The sequence below is a fragment of the Capra hircus genome, chromosome 9, assembly GCF_001704415.2.
Source record: "Capra hircus breed San Clemente chromosome 9, ASM170441v1, whole genome shotgun sequence".
In the NCBI taxonomy this organism is placed as follows: Eukaryota; Metazoa; Chordata; class Mammalia; order Artiodactyla; family Bovidae; genus Capra; species Capra hircus.
Genome location: NC_030816.1, coordinates 29,593,396 through 29,610,248, shown reverse-complemented (window position 1 = coordinate 29,610,248; position 16,853 = coordinate 29,593,396). Strand labels below are relative to the sequence as shown.

Below are 16,853 nucleotides of genomic sequence, written 5' to 3'. Positions count from 1 at the left end.
CTGCAAAATACCACACAACAGGTTCTATGTAGAACTTCTGGGAGAAGACATGAAAAGAAGCTGAGCATCCACGTTTCCTCATCTGGGAAACGGACACTGAGAACTGACATGATTTCATGTTGCCCAGCAAACTGTAGCAGAGTGAAGAGAACACAGGTCTCAGAGAGGCCGGGGTTCTAATCCGGGTCCTGCCCCCAGTTCCTGCGGGACTCTGAGGAAACCACTCAAAACTTCTGGGCTTCATCTTCCGAATGAGGGTGTGTGCCTGCCAAGTTGCTTCAGTCGTGTCCAACTCGTTGTGACCCTATGGACTGTAGCCTGTCAGACTCCTCTGTCCATGGGATTCTCCAGGCAAGAATTCTGGAGTGGATTGCCATGCCCTTCTCCAGGGGATCTTCCCAACGCAGGGATAGAACTTGCATCTCTTACGTCTCCTGCATCGGCAGGCAGGTTCTTTACCACTAGCACCGCCTGGGAAGCCCTAAATGAGGACAGGGTTGTTGGGTTGATTTATTTATTTTTGGCTGTACCACACAGCATGCGGGATCTTCGTTCTCCTGACCAGAGATTGAACTCATGCCCCCTGTGGTGGAAGCACGGAGTCTTAACCACTGGATTTCCAGGGAAGTCCGGGTTGTTGGTTTCTAAGTTCTCTTTCAGCTCATAATGTTATTTATGTACCTTGCATTAGACCGCTTTTGAAAACCAAGAGTTTGAGATAAAACCAGTGTCAGTGCCATATTTTGAATGTTGATTAGAAGAAATGTGACATCCTAAATTTCTTTGGAGCTTTGTTTCTGGGAATATAGAAAACTATGTTATTTGGATCAACTGAAAACAACTACTAACAATGGATGAAATATAAAATTAGTAAAAGTAGGAGGGGCTAACAATATATAATATAAAGAATAATTGGGCCCAAATACAGGTGAAATCTAGGCCTTGGAATTGCCATAGAGCTCAGGGTTCACCCAGGGTTAAAACCTCTGGGTAAGGGTAAGCCAGCCGTAAACTTGTCCTATTTTACCACACCCACACCTGACTCTCAGGAAAGTTGCCTTGACACACGGGAGGGGGTGTGCAGAATCCCTGGGAAGATATTGCCACAAGCTAGAGCTCATATAGGTTTGCAGCCCAAATTCACAAAACTTGGGTCACCAAGAAAACTTTAGGCTGTGAAGTTAGTTTGAAAATTACCCAATCTGGCAATGCTCCCAGATTACCAGAAAAAAACAAACTCAAATCATCACTGGAGAAAGGTCTCAAAGAAGTCTCCAAAATAATTTTTCAAAGTCAATGAATAACACAGCTCAAACACACAAGAAAGCAAGGAACCAAGCAAGAATGAGCAATAAAAATACACAGCAATCAAACTCTAGAAATACTTGAGATATTTCAATTATCAGACGGAGATCATAAAAGCAACCCTGATATTCTATATAAAGATATAAAAACAAGTTTGAAGATATGTCTGGAGAACAGAAAACTATAAAAATAACAGCAAAACTACAAAAGAACCAAATTGAACTTCTATACAATAACTAAAATTAAAGACTAAATAAACAGATCTAACAGCATACTAAACATAGCTTCCAGGTGACTCACGGGTAAAACTCCACCCGCCAAGCAGGAGACATGGTTTCAATCTGTGGGTCGGGAAGATCCCCTGGAGAAGGAAATGACAACCTGTTGCAGTATTCTTGCCCAGGAAACCCCATGGACAGAGGAGCGTGGTGGGATATAGTCCATGGGGTCACAAAGAGTTGGACATGGCTTAGCGACTAAACAACAACAACAAATATAGCTAAAGAATGAATTAGTGAGCCAGAAGATATGTCAGAAGAAATTCATTAAAAAGTAGATAAATGCATAAAAACTATGGAAGGAAGGTTTACAGACAAGGCAAATATAGACATTTTAATGTTAGAGTTTCAGAAAGAATGGAACAGAAGTTACATTTGAAAAGAAAATGGCTTAGAATTTTCCAGAGCTGATGAAAATTCTAATACACAGATTCACGAAGTCCAACAAATTCTAAACACAATAAATAAAAAAGAAATCCACAGGTAGACACAACAGAATAGTGTCCATATTTTTTCTGGGTCTGATTGTAGATTTCTAGGTTTTTATTTCCTTGCAGCACATTGAAGATATTATTCTGTTTATCTCCTGGGGTACATTGTTGTAAAGAATGTATCCATCAGCTATCCATCTGACTTACTGGAGCATTCCCTCAAATAAGGTTTTGTATTTTTAAGCTAATTTTAAGATTTTTTTTCTTTTTCTGCAATATTCTACAATTTCATTCTGTTGTGTCTACCTATGGATACAACATAGTCAGGTGGATAGTCAGATGGATACATTCTTCACAACAATGTACCCCAGGAGATAAACAGAATAATATCTTCAATGTGCTGCAAGGAAATAAAAACCTAGAAATCTACAATCAGACCCAGAAAAAATATTTTTTTCCAAAAGTGAAGATGAACTAAAGGTAATTTTAGATAACAGAAGCTAAGAGAATTCCTCACTAGAGGATCTAAAAAAGAGACTTCTAAAAGACGTACTACAGGCAAATGGAAAGTGATTTTGGGTAGGATGTATGATATGTAAGAAGGAATGAAAAATTTTTGAGTGGTAAGTAAGCAAGTGATTCTAAATGAAAATGACTCTACAAAACAAAAATTATTGTTTTAAGGGGATTAAGAAACAAAAAATAAGATGTATGTTGACAATAATATTCAAATATGGTGATAAATCAAGTTAAAAGTATTCTAAGGTCCTTGTATTATCTGGGAAGAAGCAAATGTAATATTAACTTTAGAAAACTCTACTATGTAAGCATGCTGTAATTTCTAGAGCAGTCAGTAATACACTAGAAAACGCAGTGCTTAAACTTCAAGGAGTAGAAAAGAAAGAATTATATACTTAAAAATCCAAAAGAAGGAAGGAAGACAGGTAAAAGGAACACAGAACGAGTGGGATGAATAGAATACACAAAATATCGATTTAAACCCAAATTTTTCAAGAATTACTTTAAATATAAATGGACTAAATGTCTAGTTAAAAGATAAAGATGATTACACTGAACGCTATGGATTAAAATGTGTCTCCCCACAAAAGATGTTAGAGTCCTAACCCCCAGCACCTGTGAATGTGATCTTATTGGGAAATACGGTCTTTGCAGATGATCAAGTTAAGATGAGCTCATTAGATTGGGCCCTAATTTAGTATGACTGTGTCCTTATAAAAGGGGGAAATTCGGGCACAGAGACAAACATGCACAGAGGGAAGACAGTCCACAGCCAAAGAACACCCGAGGCCCCCAGGAGCTAGGAGAGAGACCTGCAAAAGGTCCTCCCTACCAGCCCTGGGGAAGAACCAACCTGGCCTACCCTGATCTGATTTCCAGCCTGCAGATCAATAAGTTTCTACTGTTCCATCAACAAAGGAATAGATAAAGAAGATGTGGTACCCAATGGAATATTATTCAGATTAAAATAATGCCTTTTGCAGCAACACGGATGGACCTAGAGATTATCGTACTAAATGAAGTAAGTCAGACAAAGACAATATATAAATGTATTCTACCCAGGGATTGAACCAGGGTTTCCTTTGTCTCCTGCACTGCAGGCATATTCTTTACCTGCTGAGCCTTCTGGAGGAGGAAATGGCAATCGACTCCAGGATTGCTGCCTGAAAAATCCCATGGACAGAGTAGCCTGGTGGGTTACAGTCCAAAAGGGTCACAAAGAGTTGGATATGACTGAGCGACTAAGCACAACAACAACATTATAACATAATGTTGTTATATATAATATTATACATACAATTACAATATATATGCTATTATATAATTATTATATAATGTAGAATAAATATTTTCTTATATATGAAAGAATACATATATATATATATGTCACTGATTCAGTTTGCTGTATACCTGAAACTAACACAACATTGTAAATCAACTATATTTCAATTAAAAATAAAATTTTTGTAAGATTTTGTATTTTTTAAGTCACCCAGTTTGTTGTATTTTGTTACAGGAGCCCTAGGAAACTAATATACTAGGTTCTATTTTTTTAAATCATGTTTTCCCTCCCTTCACTTTTTAATCATGTTTTCCTCTCTCACTCCTTTGGAGGATAGCTTTGTCCGCGTCGCTGCCCATAGCTTTCCCTGGGGACACATTGCTCCTTTAGGTTCGCTCTATTTCTTTACACAAAACTCCCTCAGGGTTCTGCAGCGATGCAGGAAGCGGGGTTGGGGAAAACTGAATGCCTCACCGTGTTTAACCTCAGACTTCAGTCTAGAAAAACTTGCCTGTTGGAAACGCAAATCAGCTCCAACAACAAGAAGTTTGTGGCCAATGACCTAATTCCATTCCGAGGAGTCAGTCTGTCTGAGTCTACCCACACCTTTTTCTCCTTTCCCTTGGGAGAGATTAAACATGCAAGGGATGGAGGGGCCAGTATCCTTTGACCTTGGGACCTGCTTTGGCAATATGCCCCTCAGTCAAATCTGAGATCCCAGTTAACCAATCTTTGCACAAACTTCTCAAGGAAAATAAAATTACCTCAATATGATACACTGCCTGCATAACAATGAAGACAGAAGAGGATGCTCAGAGATGGGAGGGTAATGGTCTAGTCTCTTGTGCTTTCCAGGGGAGCAAATGGGATGGGAATAACATGAGGATGCTGGAACTTTCTCCCACCAACTCTGTGTTGGGTTTAGACTCTCCTCTGGGCCCATAGAGGTAGTGAAACTGGTGAAGTGCAACAGGGTGGGCGGAGGTGGGGGACATGGTGGTGCTACTATTCTGTCTGGGTGGGACTGAAGAGAATGACTTAAATTCCTCCTGACAGAGGGGATCTGGAGAGGAGACAATGAAGCCAGTACTCCATGAGTTATCAGGAGACAGAAGGAAGAAACAGGAAAACAAAAATAACCGTCACTGGCTAAAGTGGAATTCAGAAAAACAGATCCATTCATGTGAAATAGTTAATGGAGTGTCCATTCTGTCCTGTGACCCCAACAGCTTTTAGTAGAGACCACACACTTCAAGGAATGTAAATTGCTATGACTGAGTTTCTTACAGAAACGGGGGAGGCAGCTAAGTTCTACGCATCAGCAGGCATGGGGTCAGCCCTGCAGATAAAAGAGGGGGGACGTGGAACATGCAGTTACAGGCCTTCTGTGCGTAGCAGAGCTCAGAGCAGTGGTGAGATGGAGCAGCTTATATCAGCTCACAAGATATGATTGTTAAATTTTCAGGAATATTGCAAGTTGTTCACAATGTCTGTGTTTAAACCCAGCAATTATTAAAAACTGAAGTGCATGTACTTACAGAATACTAATTCAATAAAATATATTGAAAAAAAGGCAACAAGACACTCAAAACTCACCCCTTTCTAACTATTTTACTGCTGTATCTGTGTGGAAATGCAGTTACAGGAGTGACACTGCAGCATCCTTCACCAGCTCCACGTTCCGGAACATTACATTTTTGCCTTGAAATTGGCCACGTTGGGAATATTTACACCTTGGAAATTGGCAAATAGGGCTGGATTTCCTGTTTTGTTGACTCACAGGTTTAAGAAAGTAATGGAGAAAATACTTAAAATGCAAATTAAACTTAAAATGTGCCCTGTCTGTAGCCATTACACAGTGTACAGCATGAAAACAAACACCTTTTGTTTTCACCAACTGGTATCCGATTCAGCAAAGTCAATCACATCCTTGACAAATGAGTGAAACTTAAACACACAGCTTCATTGTTTACATTTCAATTACTCCTTAAAATGAGTGAAAATACCACTGACATTCATTTCTGAGTTACACTCAAAATGCTGATCAGAAAACATTCGCCAGGTACTGCTGCCCCTGACCCACTGCTGAGCCTCACCTCTGATCACTGCTCAGCCCTAGGGTGGGCGTGGAGATGTCACAGAAAAACCACGGGAGAGACGGTCCCTGCCCTAGATGCTGCACACTGTTCAGCCCAAGGGAATGGCCCCTGCCTTGTGCCCATGTAGTCATTTCTCTCATGGCCACAGGTGTACATCATACACACCATCAGCAGGTGAGGGACAGGAAGTAGGCACAGCAGGAGTTAGATGTTGATTCTCCCCTTCTATACTATTAGATTACATTTAGTGTTCATAACTATTACTCTCAAGGCAATATAAGATCTGGATAATCAAAGAAGCACTGAAACCCATTCAGCGTTTACAACGAAAACACATTTTAGAAAAAGGCTTTAAAGAATTTTGTTGAAATAAACAAAATCCTTTCTACTTTCAGCTTGAGCATTCTCTTAATTGAGATTTCTGGGAATTTGACATCCTTGTTACAGTGTCAAGAACACACACTTTTTCAGTGGGGAAAAGGATGACAATAAAAAAGGAGGAAAAAAACCAAATGTTGCACTTACCCATGTTCTTTAGAAAATTACTTTCTTTATAATTTTCCAGTTAATGGAAGACTGTCCTTTAAATTCTTAGCAGAGGATTGCTAGTTCTTCCCAAATGTCCATGCCCCTTTCTTCATTAAATAATGAGATCCCTGAATTTTAGCTCATCACCTTGTCACTCAGCACTACATTTTGTCACCGCCTGTGGAGCTAAGTGTGGCCAAGTGACTCAGTGAGTTCTGGCCAGTGAGTTCAAGCATGAGGGTCGTATGCAATTTTGAAGCTTTCATCCTTAAAGAGGAACAATGTGCCCTCCGCTACCTCTGTCCCCATTCTGCTGGCTGGACTAGTCGGCTTGTGTGACCTGGAGGAGCATGAAGCAGAGACTGTGTCTTAGGATAGCATGGCTATGGTCGCCTCAGTCCTGCGACCCCATGGACTGTAGCCCGCCTGGCTCCCCTGTCCATGGGATTTTCCAGGCAAGAACACTGGAGTGGGTTGCTGTGCACTCCTTCAGAGGATCTTCCTGAACCAGGAATCAAATCCACGTCTATTACATCTCTTGCATTGGCAGGTAGGTTCTTTACCTCTAAGCACCACTTGGGGAGCCCATTAGGATAGCAAAGCAACAGTATAACAGAAGCCTGGGTCCGCAACACCGAGGAAGCATCAGATCAGCCCCAGATGGCCTTCCCAGACAGTAACATGAGAGAGAAATTAGTTTCTACCATCCTTAAGCCACTGTGCTTCAGTCTTTGCTACAGCAGCTGAATTTGTTTTTAATATTTCGGGGATGATGTTCTTTCTACATGCTACACTTTCCTCAGCTTGTTAAACAGAACAAAGTAATCTACTCTTTTTTGAATCAGGAAACATAATATTATTCTGAACAATAATGCAAAGAGATTGCTGAGGGTCTAGAGTGCTCCTGACCTGACAGTTATGTGGCCTCAGACTGCAAGGCGTGGTTAATTCATGCTTAATTCCTGCCACTTTTCTGACTCCTCTCACTATTGAACTACCAAGGATATACAAGAAATATATATATATACATATAGTGCTTAGGCTCAGAGACTCAAATGTAGAAAGTGTTCAGTGTTACTTATGACTATTATAGCTATTAGTATTGATTATTGTTATTGTGTATTGGGGATAAATGGCTATCTTAAAAACCCATCACTTTTTCTCCTGCTTAAATTATAAAGACACAGAAGCTGAAAATTCTGCTATGTGGAACCATTATAATTAGCTATGTTTACAGAATGGAAGCTAGGATTTGTCCCTGGAGCAGACCCTCTCTCTTTATCTTCTTAAAAAGACCTCGATGGTCTCCTTAGTCATGAAATGTAAGGAAAGCCTACCTGCTGGCCTTGGGGAGTCTCTGAGCTGACAACTTAAATCAACAGCAGATTCTTCAAACTGAGGTGTAAATATTCTATTTGATAACGAGGAAGGTTGTTTTCATGGCTCTTAAGGAGAAATTATGATGTTAAGAGGTTTTTCCTTCCTTTGACGGAGATGAGAAGGGGGCAATAAGGCTATAAAATGATGCTCTCACAGTAGTGAGCATGCCCCAGCAAAGTGGCTGCAGGCCAAGGCCAAGAGACATAGCCAGATGGGCCCTGGGACGAGGGCTGACCCATGAACTCTGGAGCACTAACATCTGACTGCTAGTTAGACTCTTCCTTTTCTGCCTGTAATTTACTCATGTTATTCTCAAGACACAGAGAGAGGGTTAAATGTCACAGCTTGTGTTCAGCTGTGCTTGAGTCTCAAAGGGAGAGACTTGTCCTCATACTTGGACTTGAGAGATTTTCCATGTCTGCTGGGACACAGAGGTGGTTGACTGAGCTGCTTGGGACGGCACTAGGCAGGAAGTGGCAAATGTCAGTGAATACAAACTGGTGATACAGTCGCTACAACAAGGCCTCCTCAGACTCTCCTGGGGAAAAGCCTGTCAAAGGCTCAACAATTGTCATCTTATGATAATATTGCTAATATAAATATATCATGATAATGTACTAATATAATAAAAGTTATATTATTTATTATTTTATAGCATTGATAATATTATTGTTCTAAATTATTAATATGAAATCATATAATTATACTTTCAGTATCCAGCTGTGTATGCTATCTTCCCCAAATATCTTCCCCTTTAAATCGAAGGCTATTAAACTGTGATAATCAAGCTTGTAAGAAATATGTCTACAACAAAGGTAAATAGACTCTGAGGGAGGGTTTGGAAGCATTTTCTTAGTAATAAAGTACAAGATCTTTAAGGGTAGACCAAGTAATATCTTATTTCACTTGCTCAGGAGTTTTTATTTTTAACAACTCTGGCTCCCCAACTGTATCCCAGATAGTTAAATTCGCCAAAATGAGTGGCCATTCGGTAACTGAAATCAAACTGTACAGTTTCCTTATTGAATTCTCCACAATTAAAACCATTTTGTTAATGGTAAAATGGGGCTTCAGGGTCGAAGAAATTGCCAAAATAAAATCGGAGAGACTTAACAGGTTGCTAACTTTATTTTGCCAAGTAAGGGCATTATTTTTTTAAGATTACCAAACCCTTGCAACATACGGCACTTTATAAACTTTTAACAACAAAATAGCAAGAAGCAGATATTTCAGAATAAAAGATGTCCCTTTAGTCTGTGAGGACTTTTAGATATTTTTCTCCTGTCACCATCAGCGGGTCAGGACTTCACGCAGACTGGCACCTGGTTTGGAGCTGTTTTTCTAGAACATGAAGCCCATGGCGTGGGGAGCTATCTGGGAGCTGCTGGCCTGAAATAATTCCCACAATTCCTTCAAACATATGGGAGATGGACTAAAGGAAGAGCAGTGGCCTGTTATCCCCCAAAAAGAGATCTTATGAGGCATGGGAGATTTTATGAGACTTCCCTGGTGGCTCAGACAGTAAAGCGTCTACAATGCGGGAGACCCGGGTTCGATCCCTGGGTCGGGAAGATCCCCTGGAGAAAGAAATGGCAATCCACTCCAGTGCTATTGCCTGGAAAATCCCATAGACAGAGGAGCCTGGTAGGCTACAGTCCATGGGGTCGCTGAGAGTCGGACACGCCTGAGCGACTTCACTTCACTTCATGAGGCATGGGAGTCAGATTCACCTGCTGTGTGTCAGCTAAGTGTCCCCAAAACTTTCTTCCTGCCCTGAGTTGTCCCTGAGCATTGGGAGCACTGAAAACTGCCCTTTTCAAGATACGGGAAAACTGCAAAGTTGGGCTCATTCCACAGAGTGAATTTCCATCTTTCCTGGCCGCGTAAATGCTGTGTCTGTCGGTAATTTTCATTCTTGGGTCACAGCTCCCAGGGGAGCCAGAGAAAGGGCAAATAGGAGAGAAATGTTTTCTGTGTGTTTCTTCAGTTCCTAGATTCCCTCCCTGGGTCTAGCATGCAGAAGGGCTGCCCTGCTCCAGCCCTCCAGGTGCCATTCCCAGACCCCAGCAACTGTACAGGTAGCTGAGCAAAGAGACCTGCCCTGGGCCAGCTTCAGAGACACAGTTCTGGAACCGGTGTGTCCATGAGAAAAAGGAAGCTCTCTTTGTTAGGAAAAGAACCAGTGATGGAAGACTTTGCTGCAAGAGCTGGCCGAGTAAAAGCTTCTTTTACTAAAACCAGCGACCCCCAAAAAACTTTGAGTCACCTTCCCCCTACCCCACTGCATCTATTTCCCAGCAGTTGGAAGAACTATGGAGAGCCAAAGGGACAGAGGTTGAATTCATGACCGATCCTTCCGGAAGCTTTGTCTTTCTGCTGACCAGAAATAATTTCCATACATTTTCCTAAATATATGAGAGTTAATTGCCAATTTGCATCTTGGTTTGAGTATTCAGATCTCAAGATGGAAACATAAGCCCTTTATTTCAAGAAAAATAGACAAAGGAAAATGTCTGAAGCTCATTTTCTAATGCCCAAAAGGCTCATGGAAAACAACTCAGTGGTCTTTCTTCTCTAGCAGACTCTTCACAAACATCTTGGAGGAGAAGCACTCCCTCGGGTTTGAGTTGTTTTATGTGATTTCAGTTACATCAGAGAATTTATTCTCCACCCCCTCCAGCCTTGCCAAATCATTAATTCTTGAAAGAGTAACAGGATTTTCATTTCGCTTGATGTGCCTCCTTGTAGCCAAACTTGACGTCAGCACCTTTTGTAAGCAGGAAACTATGAATTAACACCCAGCATTTTCATGATGAGTCCCCTTATTGAGGCTCTGTTAGGGAAAATTCTTCACATCCTTTGACACTGCTCGCATTATTAATTTAAATGTCTCAGGAACATCATCTGCTTCTACTAAAATTAATGACAAATGAGTTCTGGAAAGTGGCTTCCAGAGCCGCCCTCATAAGAACAGTCAGGGGAAAGCTCAGTGTCTGAAATGCTAATTGAGATGTGAAGCTTAATAACGTGTGTTTAGCTATGACCCTAAAATCTGCTCGCCTTACAACTTTCCCCATCTGGTGTGATTTGCTTTCTCTACTTGTAAAAATGCGCACGACAGCAACAGCATGTATTGTGTGCCATGTTGCAACAATGAAGCCTCGTCTGTCACATTCTTCATCAAGAGAAACTTATTTCTCACCCTGTCTTTACCCAACTTCCAACCTTTCATTACACTTTGCATTGGAGGTCTGCCCAAGCACCACGCCCCAGCCCAATCCCACTTTGGAGAAAGGAGATGATGGAGCCATACCTTGTACCCGGGTTTCCGCCCTCTTTTCTTTGGGATCTTCACTGCTGGTAAAGAACCAGCTGAAGCAGAATAAATGTTATGAACTGCCATCTTCACAGGTGTCGAGTGAAGTGGGGGTCGGCCTCGCTTTCTCCCCTGGATCCTCTGAGACTGCATTTCTGCTGGTGCCAGTCTTACAGAAGGAAGTGACAAATCACTCACAGGCAGAAGAGGTGCTAAGAATTAGTCCAGACACAAAGCAAAACAAAAACAGAAGTGTTTGTTTGGTTTGCAAGGCAAACATGGATCCGGTTTGGTGATTTTGGCCATACCTACCCCTAAGGGAGGGGAAGACCAAATAGGAGAGAGCCAGACATTAGTCGGAGCTTTTAAAGTGCTTCTGGGCTCCTGGTATAATTTCAAGGATAGTGAATTTCCATGGGACTATAGTGAAGTAGGGAAGATACTGGCTAGGTGAAGAGGACAACAGATTCCCAGCAACCAGTACAACCAATAGTGTCATCAGCAAGGAGACAGTTTTATCTATGTGCCTCAATTTCCCAGTTAGTTCAACTTTGAACTGAAATAATAATAGCATTAAATAATCACAATCAGTTTTTTCTCATATTCATTCCTATCCCTTTGGCTGGGTAACAAATACTTATATCTTTTTTCCCCCATGAAATAAATTTTAAAGTTGATTATGTTCCTCAGTCAAAATGTGGACAGAGATTTGCATACAGAGGTGTTCATTTTTACATTATCCAGCTTCCAAACTCTCAAAAATAAAATGAATAGAGCCCAATAACAAGCAATCGGGGAATGGTTAATACAGCTAAAGAATAATACAATCAGCTAGATACAAGCCTTTAACAATACTCTTTAATAACATGAGGTTGAGTGAAAAAACTTCCCACCAAGTGCAGGTAAAAGTTATCTCAACTCTGCAAAATTTTATGTGGTGATAAAGTGGCCAATAGCAAAGATGGTGGGACTGTGGGTAACTGTTCACCATGTACAAATCCTTTCCCCCTTGTACTACTATGCTCAGCATTAAAAATACTTAAAATAAGTGCTCCAACCAAGGATTGAACCCACACCCCCTGCTTTGGAAGGCAAAGTCTTAACCATTGGACCACCATAGAAGGCCTACAAAGCTCCTTTTGTTGAATAGGGTTTGAAGATTAAAGAAAGGGTAACAAACTAATTAGTACGTTACCCTAAGAATTCGTATTACTCAAAATTACACTCTAACTATCCCCAAATCTCAATATGCCAGAAATGACTTCCTAAGGAAAAACAGTCATCTTTTAAATTGAATTCTTTTTTTCTACTTCACTCTTCCTAGAGGGAGAAAAAACTAGGATTGGTGCTGCTTTCAAGTCCTTCTATAGAAAAGCACATCAATCTCGGGAATATGAAGACCTTTCCAGGTAACTAAATTGATCAACAGACTTCATGCCAGTGGAACAACAGTAAAGTATTTTTAGTGGAATACTAAGTACCTCCGTGGTTGGGGAGATGCTTGGAGAGAGTCTTCTCACAGTCCTCTCAGTTCACAAAACACCTGATGATTACATATTGTATTTCATCCATCAATCAGGAAGATGCTGTTCCCCAATTTCTTGTCACAAATATAGACCATTTTAACACAGAGTCAAATCCAATTTTAAGTAATGGGATAGAAATTTTTAAAAAACTAAATAGGTTATTTTAACCACTGGGGAGTCTCAAAATAACTTCTTGGAATAATTTCAGAGAATTGGAGGAAAGTATATACAAAATGGTCCTTTCAGTAACAAATCCAGACATTCTGGAAAAGATGGTGTCAAAAGTCCGGGGTCCCCCAAATCTCCCTTTCCATGACCAAGATATGAACAAGGAAAAGTAAGAATAGCAAATATGAATACTTTTTTAAAAAAAATACCAATATTAGAATACAGTGGAAACAAAAAAGATGCAAATTTTTTAGGGAAAATGTAACTATGGATGATAGACAACCATAATTTAGCAAATGTTTAAGGATAAGGTCAAAACTAATAGCAAACTAAAATACTCAAAGATATATTAAGAGGCTGTCATCAAACATAAAGAGTTTCTATGTGTCTTAAAAAAAATTTTTTTTAAGAATGAACAGCAAAATATTCCTAAAAACAAACAAAAAACACTCAAAAGCAAAAAAATCTATAAGCTTTTAGGCAGAACAAACAGATAATTTACAGTGGGAAAAATAAAAAAGCTAGCTGCCTTGAGCACCATTAGCCAGAAGATAATGGAATCAGTATGATGGTCATTTTTCCAGTTATTTATAGTCTCCAAACTTCCTCCCGTCACAGGGACTTTGCACATATAGTTTCCTTTGCCTACATCGCTCTTTCCTCTTGCTCTGGCTTAGTCCTCTCATTCTTCATCAGTTAACTCAACAAAACTCACCTTGAGCTCTCATTAGAGTTTCCTAAGCTTAGAGTTCCTCAGCTATGACAACTGCATGTCAAGCATCCACAATGGAACTTGGACAAAAGAAGCAGGTTGTAATATGAGGATTATACCACCTGCGATACCTCTGACCTAGCAGTCATCTTTTTTTCTGCCAACATCTATGACCCAAGGGTGGGCTAACTTGTTTGCTTGCAGCAGATAAAAGTTCAGACCCTTCACTATTTTTCATACAGAGTTAATAAGAAGTAGAAGGATTCATCTGATGAAAATAATAGTTTTTGAAATTATAATTATGCCCTAAAATAAGACTTGAATAAAGAAAAAGTTTATCATTGGACAAATGGGTATTTTAAAAATATAATTTTTACCTAAATTATTCTATAAATTAAGTGCAATCACATTAAAAACCCAAACTAATTTGAGGGGAAAAAAAGACAAAACAAGTCTCAGGACAGACTTGCCCTTCTGTTTCTTAAAATGTGTTTTTTGTTGTTGTTTAGTCACTAAGTCATGTCTGACTCTTTTGCTACCCCATGGACTGTAGCCTGCCAGGCTCCTCTGTCCATGGGAGAAAACTGTAAAAATGGCAGTAGTTTGGGTACAGAAATAAGCAATCAGATCAATAGAAATGTTAGTCCAGAAATTAAACTTATATTAAGTTTTCATTTGTTTGAAATTTAGGATCATTTCATATCAATGTAGACAGCGCAATAAATGGTTCGTGGACAAAGGGCACTTAGAAACCAATAGAATTTTACTATATTTATAAATCCTAGAGATATCCAAGACTAATACATACAAAAATAAGAGAAATATTAAGAAGTGCTGGAGACAATATAAGTCGATATTTTTATACTCTTGGGATTGGAAAGGACTTTCTAAATATGATGGAAAACTTGGGAAGTGGACATGGAAAGGCTGACAGGCATGCCCACAAATGTCTTCACACAGGAAAAGTAAAATCATGGAGAAGGGTGAAAATAAATGAAAACCTGAGGAAACTATTTGCTACATATGGAACCAACAGAAGGTTAATATAAAGAACTCTTTTAAATTATTAAAATAAAAATGACACTCCAATAGAAAAATGGGCAAAGGACACGGAAAACTCACGAAAAGCACAGGCTATGTTAGAGAAGGCAAGAAAGAACAAGACAAGGAGTGGGGTGGAAAGAAGGAAGAAAGAGAGAAAAATAAATGATCAGTTATTTAAAAAAAAAAGATTCTGAACTTTACTGGTTATTTCCCAAAAAGCAAATTGAGGTATCACTTGTCATTTATCAGACTGACAAATGTGAATAACTCTGATAATACTATATGTTGGTGAGGGTGTATAGAGGACATTTCCATTTATTGTTGATAGAGTTAGAAACTGGCTAACTTTTCTGGAGGGCAATTTGAAAATCACTTACAAACTTTATTGCTGTGGGGTAGCTCAGTCGGTAAAGAATCTGCCTGCAATGCAGGAGACCCGGGTTTGATCCCTGGGTTGGGAAGATTCTCTGGAGGAGGAAATGGCAACCGACTCCAGTATTCTTGCCTGCAAAACTCTATGGAAAGAGGAGCCTGGTGGACTACAGTCCAAGGGATCACAAAGAGTCAGACACAACTTAGTGACCAAACCACCACCATTTACAAACTGTATACATGCATGCTCCTATTCTAGCTATATCACTCCTAAGGATTTGTCCTAAGAAGATAATCTGGGAGAAAAAACAAAAATATAAGGCTAAGGATATTCTCCAAACATAGTTTATATTAATAATAGTAAAATACTGAAAGCAATCAAAATATCTCTCAAAGCAGCCTCAGTTTAGTAAATTATTTCACATTCATAAAATGGAATACTTGTGTGTATATATTAATACACACATACATATACATACATGCATCTATAAAGACTATAAAGTAGCATTTATAGAACGATTGTATTCATAACCTTTTTATATATACAGATTGAAATAAATCTGCATGTGCTTAGGCATAGAAAGAGGTCTGGGAAAGATAATCATCAAAAAAGCTGATAGTAGTCGTGTCTGGGCAAAAGAATACTGAAAGATATTTTTGCTTTCTTTTTTGTACCATTCTGCATTGTTTGAAAACTTTAAACCATAGGTAGGAAAACAGTTTAAAGGGAAAAATAAACAATGAGTGACTAATTCTCATTCTCTGAAAGTTTCTATTGGAAATTTTTGTTTCTTTCGATGGCCTTTTGTTGTCTTGTTTTCTAATGGTTTGGGCTCCAAAGCCACAGAACTTCACTGGCCGCTGCTTCAGCATCTCAAATAAGTTGTAACAAAAGGCAAAAACACGTTATACCCAACATTACAGAGAAGGTTGTTTCAGAGCTAAGAAGACTATCCATAAACAGATGGTGGACGGGGTGCTTTGCTGGGCTCCTAAGAGAACCAGCTCACCACCCTTACCCACCTTGATACCACCTCCTGCAGGCTTTTCTATCTAGTTGGCTCCTCGGTTACTGCTCTCCACCCAGAGATTGCCATTCATCTCCAAAGACCTTCCAAGACCTCAAATGCTGTCCAAGGACACTTGAGCTATGGACACAAAATCTGATATCACCAATCATATAAATCATTTGAGAACTGTCAAAATCTCAAGGTGTATATGACACCTCTGAATTTCTCTGCTTTCTCTTGAGGACTTCGGTGAATACAGATGGCCTCTGTTCACTTCAGAATCGGAGCCATCTTGGAGCAAAGAGTTTTAGTAAACATTAAACGATTCTGTCCCTAGAACAACATAACATTCAAGTTTCTAAATCTCCACGTTATAACCCCTTAAGTAGTTGTCCAATCCTGGTAACATATTAAATCAAGTGATTTGCTGCTGGTTTCCTAAGTCTCCTTCATCTTATACCTCCTTCCCCCCGAAAAAAAAAGGCCTGGCTAGAAATATTATAGCTGAAGCCAAGAGAAACTAAGATCTGGTCTATGAATTTGGGGATGACAGTTTCCCTGTTAACCTTGCAAATATAATACATATACATCAAGATCCTGGCTAATGGTGCTTCATCAAGGTAAAGAAAAAGGAATTATCAAATTCAAAGCACACACCAATCCCATGGGACCTCTGAGGCACCTAATTCAATCCTGAGGCATGTGTTACATATCCACTCATTCATTCACTCTCTCATTTATTAATTCATCCAACAAATATCTGTTGAATATGCAGTGAGTGTCGAGTATTATGCATAGGCACTTGGATTACAGATGAGAATAAATAATTCACATCTCTTCAGATATTCACTGTAGAGAAGCAGACAAGTAAGGAGGCAACAAT

The 16,853-nt window shown here is 39.6% G+C and overlaps 1 protein-coding gene across 1 annotated transcript in view; it reads right to left on the bottom strand.

The window, feature by feature from the left end:
• SCML4 (sex comb on midleg-like 4 (Drosophila)) overlaps positions 1-11,346 on the bottom strand; it is a 58,023-nt gene extending 46,677 nt beyond the window's left edge. Inside the window, exon 1 of the mRNA XM_018053101.1 lies at positions 11,136-11,346. Within this exon, the coding sequence (XP_017908590.1) occupies positions 11,136-11,291 (156 nt within the window). The 5' untranslated portion in view covers positions 11,292-11,346. The remainder of the gene's footprint in view (positions 1-11,135) is intronic.